Genomic DNA, 16,913 nt, shown 5'->3' on the forward strand with positions numbered 1-16,913 from the left:
ATTTTCCTAAACAATGATATAAAAAGAAGGGAGAACACAGACACAAGTGCAAGGGACTTAAAGAGAGGTGTTATGCAGGCATGATTTATTGGAATTTCATTATCAAGGATATGAAGTCACAGAGGAACTAAGATCCCTTCCCAAAATACTATGTGGGGACTGTGACAGTGCTGGGTTATAGCAGACTCTGTCCAGAATGCATTTAGGGCAGTAAAATGTCAGGAAACTCACTGCAAAGTGGGGACTCATCAGTCCCATTCGGGCAGTCAAAGTTGCCATCACACAGGGCACTCAGATTGATGCAGATGTTGTAGCCCGGGCACTGCCACTGCCAAAAGGGACAGCGAAAAGGCGGGGCGGGGCAGTCCTTCTCATCACTGTTATCCCTGCAGTCATTGTCCCCATCACAGATCCACGGTCTGTAGATGCAGTTTCCATTGTCACAGAGGAAATGAGATGGAGAACAAGTCTTATAAACACAGCCATTGTGCTCGTCAGATCCGTCGATGCAATCTGGATGCTTATCGCACTCCCAGGTGTTAGGGATGCAGGTACCATCTCCTTGGCACTGAAACTCATCTGTGTGGCACATACCAGGAGGCCTGGTTGCTGGGAGGAACAAAGGCATATGTGTGATGCACGTGAGATTGCGATTTATGATCCCATTTGCCATATAGATTCAGAGGAGATAATTCTGAACAAATGGTAGGTTTATAATAATGATCAACATTAAAAATCAAAACTAATGTCTAAAACGATATCAAATTCAAATGTTCCTGCAAATTGTGGTACATAGAAGTATTTGTGTGGGGGAGGTTAGTGGATCCAATTACAAACTATGCACAGGATACACTCTTCCATAAAGGTGCATGTCAGAAAAACTTCCTGGACTTTTTTCCTATCAGTAAGTTCATATGCTTCCTACGATTTCTTGGGACTGTCTAAAATGCCAGTGTTTGAAGATTTTGTTTGTTTGTTTCTTTTTTGAGACAGGGTTTCTCTGTGTAGCCTTGACTGTCCTAGAATGTTTGGAGATTTTCACACAAATAGTAGGCAAAAAGGGAAAAAAAAAATCATGTTAACATAGGCCCTAACCTGTAAATTAAAAAAAAAAAAAAGAACAGAGTCCCTCAAGACTTGCAGCCTTCCTTACATCCTGGGACTAGAAAGGCTTTACTTGCTTTCTAACCCTTCATAGAAGTCACTTCTAAGGCGGTCGGCCTGACCTTAGTTATCCTAGACCCATTATAATCCCTCTTGCTGAATGAATGGTCAGTTCCACACAGGCCCATACCATTTCTATTCTATAATTTGGCTTCCGAATTGAGATTTCAACAAAACTGCATTCAGATGGGGCTGGTAAAACAGATAAAGTCTAATGACTTACACGGTGGAAAAAGAGAAATGACTGCCACAAGATGTCCTCTGACTTCCATGTTGTGGCATGTGTATGCGTACACGTGCACCCATGTGTGTAGGTGCAAACACACACACACACACAATGCAATTGTAATTTTAAAAACCACATTAGTGGATGCTCTTGGAATGTGAAATTATCTAAGGAATTAAATATTTGAAGTATTCATTTATGTAACATTGGCTGCCTAACTACAAATCAATATACAGTAACATTAACCCTGTAATACTATTTTTCATGTCAACATCTCAAGAACACTTTGTCTTCCCCTGGCTTGTCTGAATTTAACTATATAGTAATATCCAATACTAAAATAAAGGGTCCCTTTGTGCAAACACACATTTTGTGTGTGGTACTTACGACAGCCTGCCTCATCAGAGTTATCTTTGCAGTCATAAACCCCATCACAGCGATATCTGCTGCCGATGCACGCACTGCCGTCGGCACACTTGAATTGAGAACTTGTGCAGTTGAACACTAACAAGGAAAGAGAAAAGCGTTTGAAAGTAACTCCAAGATGAACGGAGCACACAGTAGAGTAAAGTCATCCACTTACCGCAACCTGCCTCATCAGATCCATCAACACAGTCCTTGTCCCCGTCACAGACATAAAATGGGCTGATACATCGGTGGTCAGGGCAACGAAACTGTGTGGGTTGGCACGTCCCTGAAGCTTCTAGTGACGTACAAAAACAAAGCCAAGTTAGCTGTGTTCAAGAACTTCTCTCAGTTCTACTGCTCAGCTCCTTCAGATCAGCCACAATGTCAAAGTCAGCACAGTAAGAGAACTGAAAATGAGGATTTGGAATAAGAAGACTCCAGGGCAGAGCCAATCTTGGCTCATGGAAGCACCAGGTGTCTAACTGGTGCTGTATCTCATGAGTCTTTGACTCTACCAAATCTAACCAGCATGGTCAGCCTACCACATGCCAGGCAGCAACAATGCTGGAGACAGGTATGCAGGCTGCCCCATCCACTTCATAAAGTGAATGAAAAACACGGGCTCCTGGAATCTCCTCCAAGGGGAAGGTGAATCACCTAGTCCTGCAACTAATACAAGAATTAAAGAACCCTGCTCCATCTTATTATGATTGCTAATAACACTGAGATTTAAAGGGGGGCTATGTCTTTGTTCTGTATTAAATGAAAATATGAAAAGAAAATCAGTCAGATGTCTGATACTGGATAAAATGCTTGAATTTTTTTACTTTAGAAACATATATATGTGTGTGTGTGTGTGTGTAACGTGTGCATATATATGAATGATCATATATGCATGTTAACGAGCACATTCATGTATGCATGCATGTGCACATATATGTGTGCTCATGCATGTAATAGCCAAAGGTTGGTGTAGTCTTCCATTGAGTGTCATCTTGCTTTCTCTTTCCTTTATTTACTGAAGCCGTTTCTCTTGCCTCCCCCAGAACAGAGACTCTGGGTACCACCAGCTCAGGTATGTTTGTTTGTTTGTTTGTTTGTTCATCTGGATGTAGGACATATATGTTGTGCTTTGATAGGGGTTGGTACCTTTAGGAGAAGCATCCGACATGTACCAGAGTACTGATACAGATGTTGACAAGAAAAACAGAATATTAAGAATTCAAAGTCTATTCAATCTAATCAAGTCAAGTCAGAGAAAGCACCTCAAAACTCACCACAGTTCTTTTCATCTGACCCATCCAAACAATCATTGTCTGTGTCACAGACCCAGTTTCTGGGGATGCACATGTTATTGTCACAGGTGAAGGAGGTGGATGGGCATGAGTAAGGTGCTCTCGTGGGGCAGTTCTGCTCATCACTGCCATCTATACAGTCATTATGTTTGTCACAGCGCCACTGGACGGGGATGCACTGTCCACCATGGACACAGGTGAAGGCCGAAGGTGAGCAAGTATTATCTGCAAAAAGAAAAAAAACACAAAGGGGTCGTGACAATGTTCTTCTCACCTTTCAACAATACAGCATTGCACAAAGTAAAGAGAATGCCAGACTGGGTTAGGTTTTTTGATTACCAAGCACAGTATATGCATCTGTCATGTGTATACATACAAAATACCCCCTCTTAACCATCAAAAGAACATTATGATGCAGCTAAATTATCTTAAACTAGACTTTGAGAGACATGGGAAGACTCAAACTCTAGTTGGTATAATCCTAGTTGGTACCATCCTCCTACAATAACTTCAAGAAAATGTACAACTTTTCAAAGAGCCTTACTCTCTAAAACCCCCAATTATTACTACTACTGGTCTCATTTTAATATGTTTCTTAAGACCTAAATTGTCCATTTTTTAATGGGATCCTTGGGTACTGTGGAAGCGTCACTCTGATTACTTAAATAAAAAGCTGGATGGCCAATAACTAGGAAGGCTTCCAGCCTGAGGACTCAGGGAAGAAGGGGGGACAGAAGCAGGAAAACAAGAAAGCGTCTAAGTGAGCCTTGGGGCAAAACATAGATTATTAGAAATGAGTTAATGTAAGTTATAAGAGCTGGCTGGTGGGAGCTAATTTGGGAGCTGGCTGACGGGACACTTGGGTCTTCTCCCATGGTAATTAAGACTGAAACATCACGGATTAGAATACAATCAAAAGTGTGTAGAGATGGAGACCCATTCTACTCCAATGCATTGCAAAAAAAAGGGGGGGAGGGTGATAAAACACACACAGGACATGATATTTTCTAAGGCTGCAGTTGCAAGTCCCTGTGAGACTATTCTCTCCGGGACCCTGTTCATGCCTAGAACAGACTGAGCCCTATCCTTAGCCCTGATTTGGCTTTCTGAAGAACTTATCAAATGAATTAATGTCAAAAGGAATATATTGACAATAATCTAAACCACCTGTAACATTACCTGGGAATTATGCACATTGCTTAACTTCCTGTAAGTCTTTGAGGGGTATGTTGTGAATCTTGTACTTTTGGTTGTGAGCCTAGCTTTTAATGACTGAGCCATTTCTCCAGCCCATGTTACGAATCTTATACTCTAAAAATACCTCGGTGATATTTTCCCATCCACACAGCCCACGCTTTTCGTGTTGCTTATGTGACCACGCCTCTTGGCCTCCGGCACACAGATACTTACTAAGTGCCCCACACTGATGTTCATCGCTGTTATCATGGCAGTCATCCATTCCATCACAGCGGAAGGAACTGGGCACACATTTGCCATTGTCGCAGGCAAAGGAGAAGGAGCCGCACTGCTGTGTGGGTGGCTCACTGGCTGGATCTCCCTCACAAGTCCTTTGATCCCTCTGAAGCTTCATTCCATAAGGGCATCCACACACCCTCTGGAAGTTTGGCACTGGGTAGCAGAAGTGGCTACAGTCCCCGTTGGGATGGGTGGGCTCGCTGCAGTAGTTAGACCCTGGAAATGCAAAATCAGCCAGACCCAATCTATGATTTGTGCTGGGAAATTAGATTAAAATAAAAAAGAAGAAACCATTTCAGAACCAACAGTACAAAGTTGGAAATCAGTGCACCAAAGACAGCACTCTGTTTAAATACAGAAAAGTGCTAAGATGTGTATTTCCAAGATCCAAACTCTTGCCATGTTAAGCTATGTGGCTGATGGGAATACAACACTATATTGATGAAATAGTTGAAGAGAAAGGAGCCATCAAGTCAGATAACTATGCAGAGCACTGTTCTCACCAGTCTGGAGGTCAGCATCATATGCTTTCACATGCATTATGCTTTCAATGCCACTTCGAATAACTGTCATGTCACCACCATCCGATTTCCTGACGCGAATAAGAGCACCCAGTCTCCAGTCTGTTAAAAACACACTATCTGAGGACGAAAAAAAAAGATTGGTATTTCAGTCACAGTTTGAGGAAATGCAATAGGCTTACATGAATGCAATGATCCAAGAAGCCATCTGTCATCTGCAACCATTTGGTCTTTGGAAGTCCATATTTTATTGATATCATAGCTCAGGTAGAGGCAGATGCATAACAGCATTTCATAGTAATTGGGTTTATATGTCCATAGATAAAAATGAACCAAAAAAGGAATCTTAAGACTGAGTTCTTAGCCTGTGACTGCATGAGAATAATTACTACTTGGTAGACCCAATTTTAATAAGAAGTGTTTGAGGAAAAGTACAGATCTCATCCCCAAAAAAGTAAAAATTTAAGGCTGGGCGGTGGTGGCACATGCCTTTAGTCTCAGCACTCTGGAAACAGAGGCAGGAGGATCTCTGTGAGTTCGATACCAACCTGGCCTACAGAGTGAGTTATAGGACAGGCTCCAAAGGTACACGGAGAAACCCTGTCTCAAAAAAAAGTAAAAATACCAACAATCCTAATAAGTTACATTTCAGCAATGATTTCCATGTCTGCAAGACTGTAACTAGAATATAAAACAACATACCAAAATGTCACCCCTGTTATAAAGTAGTTTCCTCATCTGTGACCCACACTAATGGGTCATTGAAACAACTAAATCTTACCTCCCTTTATTGCAAATTTCAGTTTTGCTATTCAAGAAAGTATCTCATTGTATTGAAATAGGTAAGTCCTGTGCAGTATACAATAAAAAAAAACTAGCTGGTCTAGATTACCGAATCTCATAGTGTTGTGAAATAAAAGAACATCCACACCAAATTTACAATGAAACTAGGCATGGTGACATTCATATATTTCTCAGACTGAGGTAGAAATATCATGGGTTTGATTGAGTGAGCCTAGGCTATATAGGAAATTTTATTTTCAAGGAAAAAGAAGTTCATAGCACAAGTCAGAACTTGTAGAAACCAGTATTATTTGGGGAAGATAGACTGCTCTCATGACTATGCACTCAGTGTTTTTCATAGTTAAACCTAAAGATATCCAAACATCCCAGCACATAGCCAGAAAAATTGTCATTTTTAAATCTTCCTGTTTACTAGTAAGCAGGTGGAGTAAATACACGAGGGGGACTGTTTATAATTGACTCATCTCATCAAAAATATCAGAGCACTTTTTAAATACACAGACAGCAAAATGTAATATTCAAGATTACTACCCACTCTAGTTTGTCTAAGGCACTATGCTAAGTACTTGAGTAGGAGGTTTCTACAGGTACACAACTTTTGGTAGCTCTGTACCTAAGGTGACAAATTACAGTTGGCCATAGATTTCGATCTCTTCTCATTCTTTTGGCCTAGCACTTTGTGACTTTGTGCACACTTTGTTCTCACTGTTTGTCTCACTATTCAGCTGATGTTGATTTTGAACTTGCTCGGTAGCCCAAGCTGGCCTCATGATTCTCCTGCTGCAGCACTCTGAATATGCGGATAACAGCATCATAAAATCAGGGCTAGCATTTGTGTGCCATGCACAAGCTACACAGAACCTGGTCACAGGAATAAACAAGCCACCTGTTTTATGTTGCATGGCCTTGTTATGCAGGCTAGCAATGGTTTGAATATGTGGCCCAGGCCTCATGGTGATTCTCCAGCTTCAGCCTCCCAAGCAAGTGTGTGCCACCAAGCCTGGCTCACCAGATTATGTTCTTATTCTCCGCAACTCAAGTCATAGAAGTAAATCTCTACTGAAGAAGGTAGTTTGCCTACAATCATGGTGGCTATTGTTTCCCACAATTCCACGCCTCTCAGAAATCTTTATACTATATTGTATTGAATTAAGAATGAAAAACAATCATGTTTGTTATTCTTCATGAGTCATAATTTGGAATGGTGATTAGAGTACAAAGCATCACATACCTTTAATTCCTTCAGAACATACCTTTAAAAATGGTGAGTCCAAATGGATGTGTCATCTGATCTATATGGCCCAGTCTTTTTCTATCTAAACCATCAAAGGTGCTGTGCTCAATTTTATCAAAAAAGGCATCTACCCAGTACAATCGTGAAGCACTAAAAGGAAAATAAAAAGATATTATCTAATACAGAGAAATGAGCAGTGCCCTGAATACTGAGGACATAGGTAGTTAACTTTCTACTAATATATTAGTTGTATGCTTCCACAAATACAGTAAACTTGCAACTTGAAATCTTTGAGTCAGGAAATCTTCTTCCCTTCTTAATAAACCAGAATATTGATGTTAATATTTAAAAGACTGAATAACACCTCTGCCCACAAACTACTTTAATAATATATATTCATAAGCTCAGCTGTCTTATTCCTATATAGGTCAACTCCTGAGAACCCACAAAGCATGTATAAACAAATAGATACTAGTTGATTAATTCAGTATATTCACTTGCTAATTAATTTCTATCCTTAAGAAGTCTCTCTAAGAAATGAAACACAATCTATGTTTCATCAGCTCCAGTAGCTGGAACTTCATCCATCTTGTCATTCTGCTATTTCTAGAAAACTTCTCATAACACTTATGAATGCCACCAGCAGCTGGCCAATTGTGTTTGGATTCTGTATCATTCACCATCCATCACATATCACCTGTTAGTGATCAAGAAGTCTCAGACGACATTCAGTTCTCTTTTCCTTTTATCATACAATGTAATTCAGTATAATGGAACTGTTATCCAGTATGCTCTACAGTGATGAAGATTCAGATGGTATCTACTCACCTCCAGTCTATGGCCAAGCCATTGGGCCACCCTAGACTACTGTTGACTATAGGCATTATGTGAGATCCATCACTCCATGCTCTCATAATTTTAGCAGGTCGTTGCCAATCACTCCAGAATATAAACCTAGAAAGTGGGAACAAATCCAGGAGGCCAACATTGGAACAAACTGACAACTTAGAGTTAGATTTGGCATATATAATTCTAAATGTGTAATTACAGTCACAAATATAAATGACATTAGAATGGGCATCCAGGGCAAAGAATGATTAGACTTTAGGCCCTAAAAATTCTGCCACCCAAAATAATCTTTTAAAAAGAGTTTATTGGTATGTGTCAGGCATGGTGGCACATGTCTTTAATCCCGACACTATGTAGGCATCCTGTTCTACATAGTGAGTTCCTACATTGTGAGACCCTATCTCAAAAGACAAAATAAATGGCATTTGGTTGGTTGGGGTTTTTTTATCTTTAAACCATCTACACAACCTAGGTGAGATTAAACATGCAGAACCAAATAATTCTTTATAGAGAATTCATAAACTTAGAAGAAAAAATTTAAGGCTAGAGACATGGTTTGGGGATTAAGAGCACTGGCTCATGAGATCTGGAGTTCAAATCCTCTTCTGGCCTCTAGACCATTAACAGGTGTTCTCATTTGCACATACACTTAAACAGGCACATACAATATAAACACACACACACACACACACACACACTAATCTAACTTGAAACATCTTTTATTTTATTTTTTTCAAGGCAAGTTTTCTCTGTGTAGCCCTGCTGTCCTGGAACTCACTCTGCAGACCTGTACCTCCCAAGTGCTGGGATTAAGGGCAGGTACTACTATCCCAAGCTTCTTTGTCTCTTTCATACAACCTCTAGGAATCAAAACCAACCCTTTCCAAATGTAGCTTTCTAAAATGTAATGGCTTCATACCATTTAAAAAAAAAAAAGGAAACAAGAGCTTTCAAAACAAAAGACTTAGGTTATATACATTGTAAAAAATCAATGGATAGGGTTTATAAGGAATAACTGAAAGTATAAAGTGACCACAGACTTTGTTGCGGGGTGGGGGGGGGCTGTGTCTGACCTGGCCTAGCGTTTGACAACAGATTTGGTCCTTCACAGGCCACTATACTTCATTTAGTCACAGACACAGAGTTGATTGTACATGTGACCAAATGAGGAGATATATCTGGTGCCCCCCCCCAGGTGATGGAACCCAGCTTTGATGATTCACAAGACATTCAATGCAACTGGGTATCTATGGCTTGCTCTGCATAAGCTACTGGACACGCTCCAAGTAAGAAAAGAATGAAGTAGGAAAGAACACTGTAGACTGTCCTGTTTCCTCCTGCACACAAAACAGGGATCTGAAAGCTTCCCCCACCCCCACTCCCACCCTAACCCCAACAAAGCTTCCTATCAATGCATCAAAGCAGGGCAAGAGTTGCATCATTTCCTGATAATCTTGCCACTATTTTCCATAAATCATACATCAGAGGAAGATTTTTGTTTTGTTGTTTACATTTTTGAAGGAGATAAGGTGATCAGAAAAGCTATGCCAAAGGTATGAAACTGAGGGTGAGGTATGCAGTCTGCTCCGCAGGGCAGCGCACCGGGGAAGGCATACAGCAGTTCCAAGCTCTCACATACCCAGCAGTGGGATGCACCACGATGGACCTCGGGTTGTTTAAATTGCTGATTATCTGTCGTCGGGACTTATCAGCCAACCTCATGACACTGATACTCTTTAGCCCTCCATCTGTCCAGTAGAGATTTCTTGAAATCCAATCAAAAGTCAGACTTTCAACATTTCCCAACCTGTTTGCAGTGAGAACTTCTTTTCCTAGAAGTAAGAATATAGTCATATTAATTAAGGCAAACTCCCCAACTGCTACACATTTCAGTGTTGGATGAGAGGGCATGCACATTTTAAAAGCACGTGTGGAATTCTTTAAAGGAAAAAAAGTCTGCAAACTGCTGAGCAACAATGAGATAAACCCCTTGCCCACAGTTTGTATCTCAAAGAGGAGATACAGCAGTGATAAACAGAACTGGGTCTGGATTTACTCCCTTGTTCAACCTTCCAGAACACGTGAGAGAGAGATACCTGAACTCACCTATTACCACTCAGAGACGGCTCTGGGCTGACACTGCCAGGTACAGTTGGGGGTAGCCCACAGGCATTACCTCCCAATCCTCCTCTAGCAGGCCCATACAACCACCGGTAGCCAGGATTGCCAAGGAACCAGAAGAGCTGGTTACATGAGAAAAAGACCACTCTCTGTGTTTCTTTCCCTGTGAAAACCTTGTGGCTCTCTTCTCTCCAGACTCATAATAAAAAAGGCTCTGCCTCTTCACTAACATGTCAGACCGCTATATAGAAGTGGTCTTCTGTGTTAATAAAAAGGTTTGTTGCTTGGGTACTCACAGGGTACTTCACATGGATACACCCATCCTCATGGATACTATATTGAGTGGTGATTATTACTGCGCCTGTTCTACAGAGGATGATAACGGGAGGTGGGAAATGAAGCTTTGGGTATTAGGAACACGGAGAGAAAGGAGGAAGAAACGGAAGTCTCCCGTGCACACAGCTTGGTGACGCATGGCAAACTAGAGGTTCCCATGGAAGCAGAGCGAGGGAGAGAATTCTGCTTGCTCTTGCATCTTAGCTAGAGAGAGTGAGTTAGTGACAGAGACTGAAGGATGCCCAAGTCAATGGACCAGCAGGACGGAGGGCCTAGAACTTTCAGTCTCAGCCTGAGCCTGGGGCAGGGGTGTCGTATGAGCCCATAATCCCAGCATTGGTGAAACTGAGGCAGGAGGATGGCTATGAGTTAGATAGCATGGATCAGGACGAGATGGGGTGTCATAGCAAACACGTCTCCAATAAACTTACAGATAAATCTAATCTCATTTATAACTTGTTTTGAAAATAGAGGAGAGATATCGGGATATTTCCTACCTATTAATCCCTATATTTTTAAAAGTAAACAGAATGAGTAATTGGTAGTATCATGGGAAAATCGAATATATCAACACACACACACACACACACAAACACACCCTCACCTGTGCCATCAATTTTTTGTTTATAAATGATGTCTTTTGCTAAGTCTGAGAAAAAGATGGTGTTGGACTGGGCATCAAAATCAATTCCAGAAAAGTAGGAAGGACTCCCAGTGATAGGAACCATGACATCTTCTTGGGTAGAGAGAGTGAATGGGATCCCTCGCACAGCCGTTTTTGACGAGAAGAGCAGGAAGTTCCGAACAGCTGTAGGAAGAGGAAAGAAACAGCAAAGTCAGCAGCAATGCAGCCTGGCCCTGTTCCAGAGGTGGTGTTTATGTATTCCTTATAAGATCTACCACATAACGGGAAACCATAGTCTAGAAGAAAAGGGTAAGAAAAGTAGTGGTCACGCAAGTATTCATCTTTGCTTTTCATTATTGCATTTTTATGCACAAATATCATGTACATTCACACCCCCCTCACCCTTTCTGTGTTTGAGGTGGGCTGGGTGAACTTACTGAGAGATCAAAGCCAGCAGGGTGTGCTAACCCTTCCTGTTCCCAAAATCTGAATCTGGAGCTCACCATCTAAAGATGGCAGCCAGCAAGTCCTAAGGATCCTTGTGTCCCTGATCATCTCACTCTCTCCCAATACTGGGATTACAAGCCCTCAAGGCTTTTTTACACGGCTGCTGCATACCCAAACTTAGATCTCTATTCTAGCACAGGAAGTGTTCTCACCCACTGAGCCATCTCCTCAACCCCCTCATTAGAATCTTATCTCTTCCCAACACATTTAAATTTATTCTTTGGGTCTATTCACATAAAGAACAGTGCCCAGAACTGAGCATATACACAGTCCGGTGATAGAAATGTTACTTAATGTGTGTAAGCACTGAAAAACAGCAAGTGTCCACACAGTGGAGTTTAAAAATGTAAATTTACTGCCAGGTGGTTGTGCATGTCTTTAATCCTAGCACTTGGGGGACAGAGGCAGGCAGATTTCTGTGAGTCTGAGGCTAGTCTGGTCTACAGAGCAAGTTCCAGGACAGGCTCCAAAGCTACAGAGAGAAACCCTGTCTTGGGAAAAAAAAATAAAAGCAATTTACTATGTTCTAATATAAAAATGCCAAGTGGGAATTTTTTAAGAATTCTACACCAAGAACCTTACTACACTAGGGGAGAGGGCAGCATGGTCTTATGTGTACCAACGGGATGCAGGGCTACATAGAAAGACTCTGTCTTGAAAGTTCAAAGATAATGGAGATATAGCCAAAATAAAGTAAAAAATTATAGAAATTTAAAATCATTAGGCAATGTATTATTTTTTAAAACATATATAATCTATGAAGTTGATCACAGCAGAGGCAGGAGTATGCAGAGAACAAGAATAGGTCATGAAAGGGTTAGCAGGCATGCATGGTCATCATGACTGAACAGATGTGCAGACAACCCCAGAAAAACAGCAGCCTCCAGGAGAACCAGGAGGAAGAGAGCAATGAAAGAGACAAGAACTACTGTGGAACAAAGCAACAAGGCCAGGTGATCAAGAAGTCATTCCCAAGAGTTGGCTGCTTCCCACCCCATCAAAATTAAGGCAAATGGAAATGACAGGCACAGCACAGGACCCAGCACCGGGGGACGGAGAGGGGGGAGAATATGGAGAACCCAACATGAGTTCCAGGCCAGTCTGAACTACACAGGGAGCACAGGGGGAAAAAACATGGAGAACCCAAAAAGATGGTACACATCGGTGATCTTAGCACTCAGGACTGAGACAAGAAGACCATGAGTTACATAGAATCTAAATGCCATAGCTAATAATTCATGGTAATAAATGGTGGAGCACCAATTTCAGGGGAAAAGATCAGAAACCCCCTGAACAAGGAACAAAAGGGAAATCTCAATCTTCAGTGTGAATGGTTCTACACACAGAGAACACCGTGCCCCTCTTAGAAAGGTAGTTCTCACTTCGGAGTTAACCCAGTGCGGAAGAGGGGCTGCCTGGGGCCAAAGTATGCACACACAAACCATGTGATGTCTGCTAGGAAGACAGGTAAGGCAAACTTCTTACCAACGCAGTGGAGCTCATCAGTGTCCAGTTCAAAGCCGAATTCACACTTGCAGCGGTAGCCCAGGCCGCCGTTATCTGTCCTGTGACTGAGGACACAGACCTGCTCACATCCCCCGTTGTTACTTCCACACGGATTGCTGGCTGGGGGAAGCACACAAATTAAGAAGCATTGAGAAACAAAAGTGATGCAAGACATGCACAGCCATCTGGGTACTCTCCGGTGGCTACAACTTCAGAGATGCCTCCACTCTTAGACTAGAGGCAAAACCAGGCCTCTCATAGTGTTTAAACTGTGAGATTGCTTTTCCGAGATAATTATTAGTGTGCTAGCCTCCAGTATAAAACTTGTATGGCTCTAATTCAGGAGATACTCAAATAAACTATTCTTAGTATATAATTGTTTCTATTACATAGTTAGAGTATATTTTGCAAGTAAGTGTACCACCAGTAACTTGCTGGTTCTGAAAAGTTAAGTTGCCCAAGATTGACTACTTGGCTAAAACAGATCTGGTTCCAAATCCTATTTGTCTGTCACACAAACTAGCGTATGCCTTCCGATAGTTCACGGTAGCCTGTGTGAGGATGCCACACCAAGCTACTTTGTCTGCCTTACAAATTTTATTTTTTGTTTATTTCACGTATGTGAGTGCTTGACTGCATTTATGCACCATGTGCGTACAGTGGCCCAAGGATGCCAGAAGAAGGCATCAGATCCCCTAGAACAGGGACTGCAGACGGTTGTGAGCGATCCTGTGGGTGTTAGCATGAGTCTCTTCACTGCTGAGCCCCTCAGCTTTTTAAATTGTCTTCTGAACCTTTGGCTTATTCTTATCAAACTCTTTCCCTCTTAACTGTGTTGATTTTACCTGGTCCATGACAGTCCTAATGCAAACACCAAAAAACATATGCAAAACATATTCATCAAAGTAGAAAATGAAGCTGACACTACATCACATGAGTGGTTGGCATAGTTCAGTTGCTGTTAGCAACAAGCGCCTGGGTGGACGCCAAAAAAAGTCAGTTCAGGAACTGTCCTCTGCCTCTGCGACTATAACTCTGCACGTGATCTTCGTATGTTTGAACAGCACCCAAATCTTGTGAAGTGCGTCATCATTCGCTCCATGACTACAAGAAACCCTTTCCTGTACCAAGTAAGGTGACCGTGGTCCAGAGACTTACCATTGGGCTGCCTGAGGGCATGGTAAACTGTCACTCCGTAAGGCCTCAGAGAAGACTGGTGGTACACTTGAGGGCTGGTCTCTGTGAACTTGTTTGCTTTCATAACAGCAAGCCTTGTCCAATCAGTAAAGAACACATGTTCCTCAAACAAGCTTATTCCAAAGGGATGAGGGACAAGGGAGCCTCCATGAGCTACCGTCTTCCTGTTACAAAGGATACAGGCACATGTCATACCACTGTTGCCTGTTTTTATTGTGGTGAAGGGGTAATTTGTTCGACTGAATGTCTAAAATCCTAAATTGCTTCTTGTTATAATATAGAGCATGTTGAAAAAGACATATTTTAGGATGCTTTTGAAATCCTTTCTCATTATGCAAAATTTTGTTTCTTGGGAAAAAAAAGTGAGACAAATATCAGGCTGGAGTTGTAGCTCACAGGCAGAGAGTGCTGCCCACCAAGTTAGGTTCCCAGCTAGCCGCCTTCGCAAAGGGCAGGAGGAGTGGGGAAAGACGGAAATCAATACTCCAGTTTGCTCCATTTGAGGGAGAAATGGCTGCTTTCTCGCTTTCCCTTCGCACCTGCCTCACATATATATACAAGCTAACATGTGAGACAGCGGTTTAAACCCCATACACAGACGGATGCAGTCAGGATCAGAAATCTGAGTGACGCCCCCCCCAACAATAATTCTGCACTGCACCGTGGACCATTCCTCAGCAACTAGGAGACAAGACAATGGAATGCAGAAGTGATGCCAGGCAAACACCAGGGGCTACCACTCTTCGCTGCTGGGTGGAACTCTGCACAGATCATAATTGTACCAGGGACACCATCTGATTTTAACACAGGAAAGAAGTGAGGTAGACAGAGGTTCTGAAGGGAAAAACTATTATCTGAAGGCCCTGAAAACATTACAATGGGACTCTTGGAAAAAATACACAATACAAATAATAATGACAATAATTTTTTTAAATACAGGTCTCTCGCTGATCAAGCTCTCATTTCGCAAAGTAGTGTTTTAACTCTACTCCTTCAGATTTATACAATTTCGCCAAAGTTTATAAAGCCATCAAAAAAAAAAGGCTCACCTTTGAACTCCATCGTAGGTTACAGTTTCAATGTAGTCATACCGAGAGTCCACCCAGTAAACTCGCTTGGACACCAGATCCAGAGTGATCCCAGCAGGCCACCCTACTTTTGTTTTTACCAGATCCTTCCGGTTGCTGCCATCCATGAAGGCTCTTTCCACCTTGGGTTGCCCAGAAAGGCTTGCCCAATCTGAGAAAAATAAATAGCTACAAAAGAAGAGCAGGATGGAAGAATCTGTTCTGGAAGTTTACCTTAGCCTCCCTCCTAAACTCTGCTGTGGAGGTCTAGAACATTTGCTTTTAACCCTGAAAGAAAGTAGCCAAGGCTAATGTGTGTGCTGGTTCACACTGTTGTGCAACCCAGAGGTGTAAAACAAGGGCAAACCAGAATGCTTACAACGATGGTCTTCCCCTGTCAGCTGGTTCACACTGTTGTTCAACCCAGAGGTGCAGATCAAGGGCAAACCAGAATGCTTACAAGGATGGTCTTCCCCTGTCAGCTGGTTCACACTGTTGTTCAACCCAGAGGTGTAGAACAAGGGCAAACCAGAATGCTTGCAACGATGGTCTTCCCCTGTCAGCTGGCTCACATTCGAGGCACCCCCTTAATAGGGGTAGAGCATACTAACGCTGTATTGTATTGTAATAATTAATTAAACTAAACCAGAGCCCACAGACAGTTCACACTACATATTGGGTATCTCCAGGACACCACAAGGTGTGCCTGGATTATCCTTACATGGACTTATATTCAGCTCATATTACATAACCTTCTGTGGACTTATCTATATATTAGATATCCTCATATATGGACTTAAACTCTGCTAAACCCTCTATACCTAGGAACCTACTAAACATGGGTTCTAGTATATAGAACCAAGAGAATTCATAATCAACCTCCAATGAATGCAATTACGGTTAGATGTTTAGGAGGAGTAGGTATACCCTGACATCACTTACCCCACAGTTGGGTCTACAGCAATTCCTCTAGGATGCCCCAAGTTTTCAGTTATAAGAGTAATACGTTGACTTCCATCCAAGTTGACCATGTCAATGCGGTTGACTCTTGTCTCTACCAGATAAAGTTTATTATTAATCCAGTCCACAGCCAGATTCTCTGGAGCTTCAACAGAAACATTAAGGATTTCTTGGGTATGTAAGCCATTTATGTCTGTGGAAAAAACCTGGAAGAAAAGCCACAATCGATAAATATACTCCTTAGCCTGAGCACGCACCCTGTTTTCTCATATTTCACTCAGTGCATATATTTTGTATGAATAAGCTACCACAAACAACTGACTATTGTATTTTACATTGTGGTTTACCAGGAGAAAATGGATTTTGTTCAGAGTACATATGTGGTAAATACATAGTTGGATTCTGTAGAGGTTTTTATTTTTTTGTTTTAAGCTTGCATTTTTTTTCATATTTGGTTTAGATTTTCGATGAAGATGATGGTGGTCTGTTTTATTTTAGTTTTGTTCAAATCAGAATTCCTAATGATCGCTGGGCGGTGGTGGCGCACGCCTTTAATCCCAGTACTCGGGAGGCAGAGGCAGGTGGATCTCTGTGAGTTCGAGACCAAGCAGGGTCTA

General features: G+C 41.9%; 1 protein-coding gene across 1 annotated transcript in view; it reads right to left on the reverse strand.

Annotated features, from left to right (window-relative positions):
- Positions 1-16,913, reverse strand: part of Lrp2 (LDL receptor related protein 2) — a 144,535-nt gene that overhangs the window by 72,780 nt on the left and 54,842 nt on the right. Inside the window, exons 12-25 of the mRNA XM_040745510.1 lie at positions 16,279-16,502; positions 15,319-15,525; positions 14,231-14,433; positions 13,052-13,192; positions 11,039-11,242; positions 9,617-9,809; positions 7,957-8,082; positions 7,148-7,278; positions 5,073-5,210; positions 4,504-4,785; positions 3,076-3,318; positions 1,974-2,093; positions 1,778-1,894; positions 232-609 (exon numbers count right to left, since the gene is read on the reverse strand). Coding sequence (XP_040601444.1) covers positions 232-609; positions 1,778-1,894; positions 1,974-2,093; positions 3,076-3,318; positions 4,504-4,785; positions 5,073-5,210; positions 7,148-7,278; positions 7,957-8,082; positions 9,617-9,809; positions 11,039-11,242; positions 13,052-13,192; positions 14,231-14,433; positions 15,319-15,525; positions 16,279-16,502 — 2,707 coding nt within the window. The remainder of the gene's footprint in view (positions 1-231; positions 610-1,777; positions 1,895-1,973; positions 2,094-3,075; positions 3,319-4,503; positions 4,786-5,072; positions 5,211-7,147; positions 7,279-7,956; positions 8,083-9,616; positions 9,810-11,038; positions 11,243-13,051; positions 13,193-14,230; positions 14,434-15,318; positions 15,526-16,278; positions 16,503-16,913) is intronic.

The sequence above is a fragment of the Mesocricetus auratus genome, unplaced genomic scaffold, assembly GCF_017639785.1.
Source record: "Mesocricetus auratus isolate SY011 unplaced genomic scaffold, BCM_Maur_2.0 Super-Scaffold_100004, whole genome shotgun sequence".
NCBI lineage: Eukaryota > Metazoa > Chordata > Mammalia > Rodentia > Cricetidae > Mesocricetus > Mesocricetus auratus.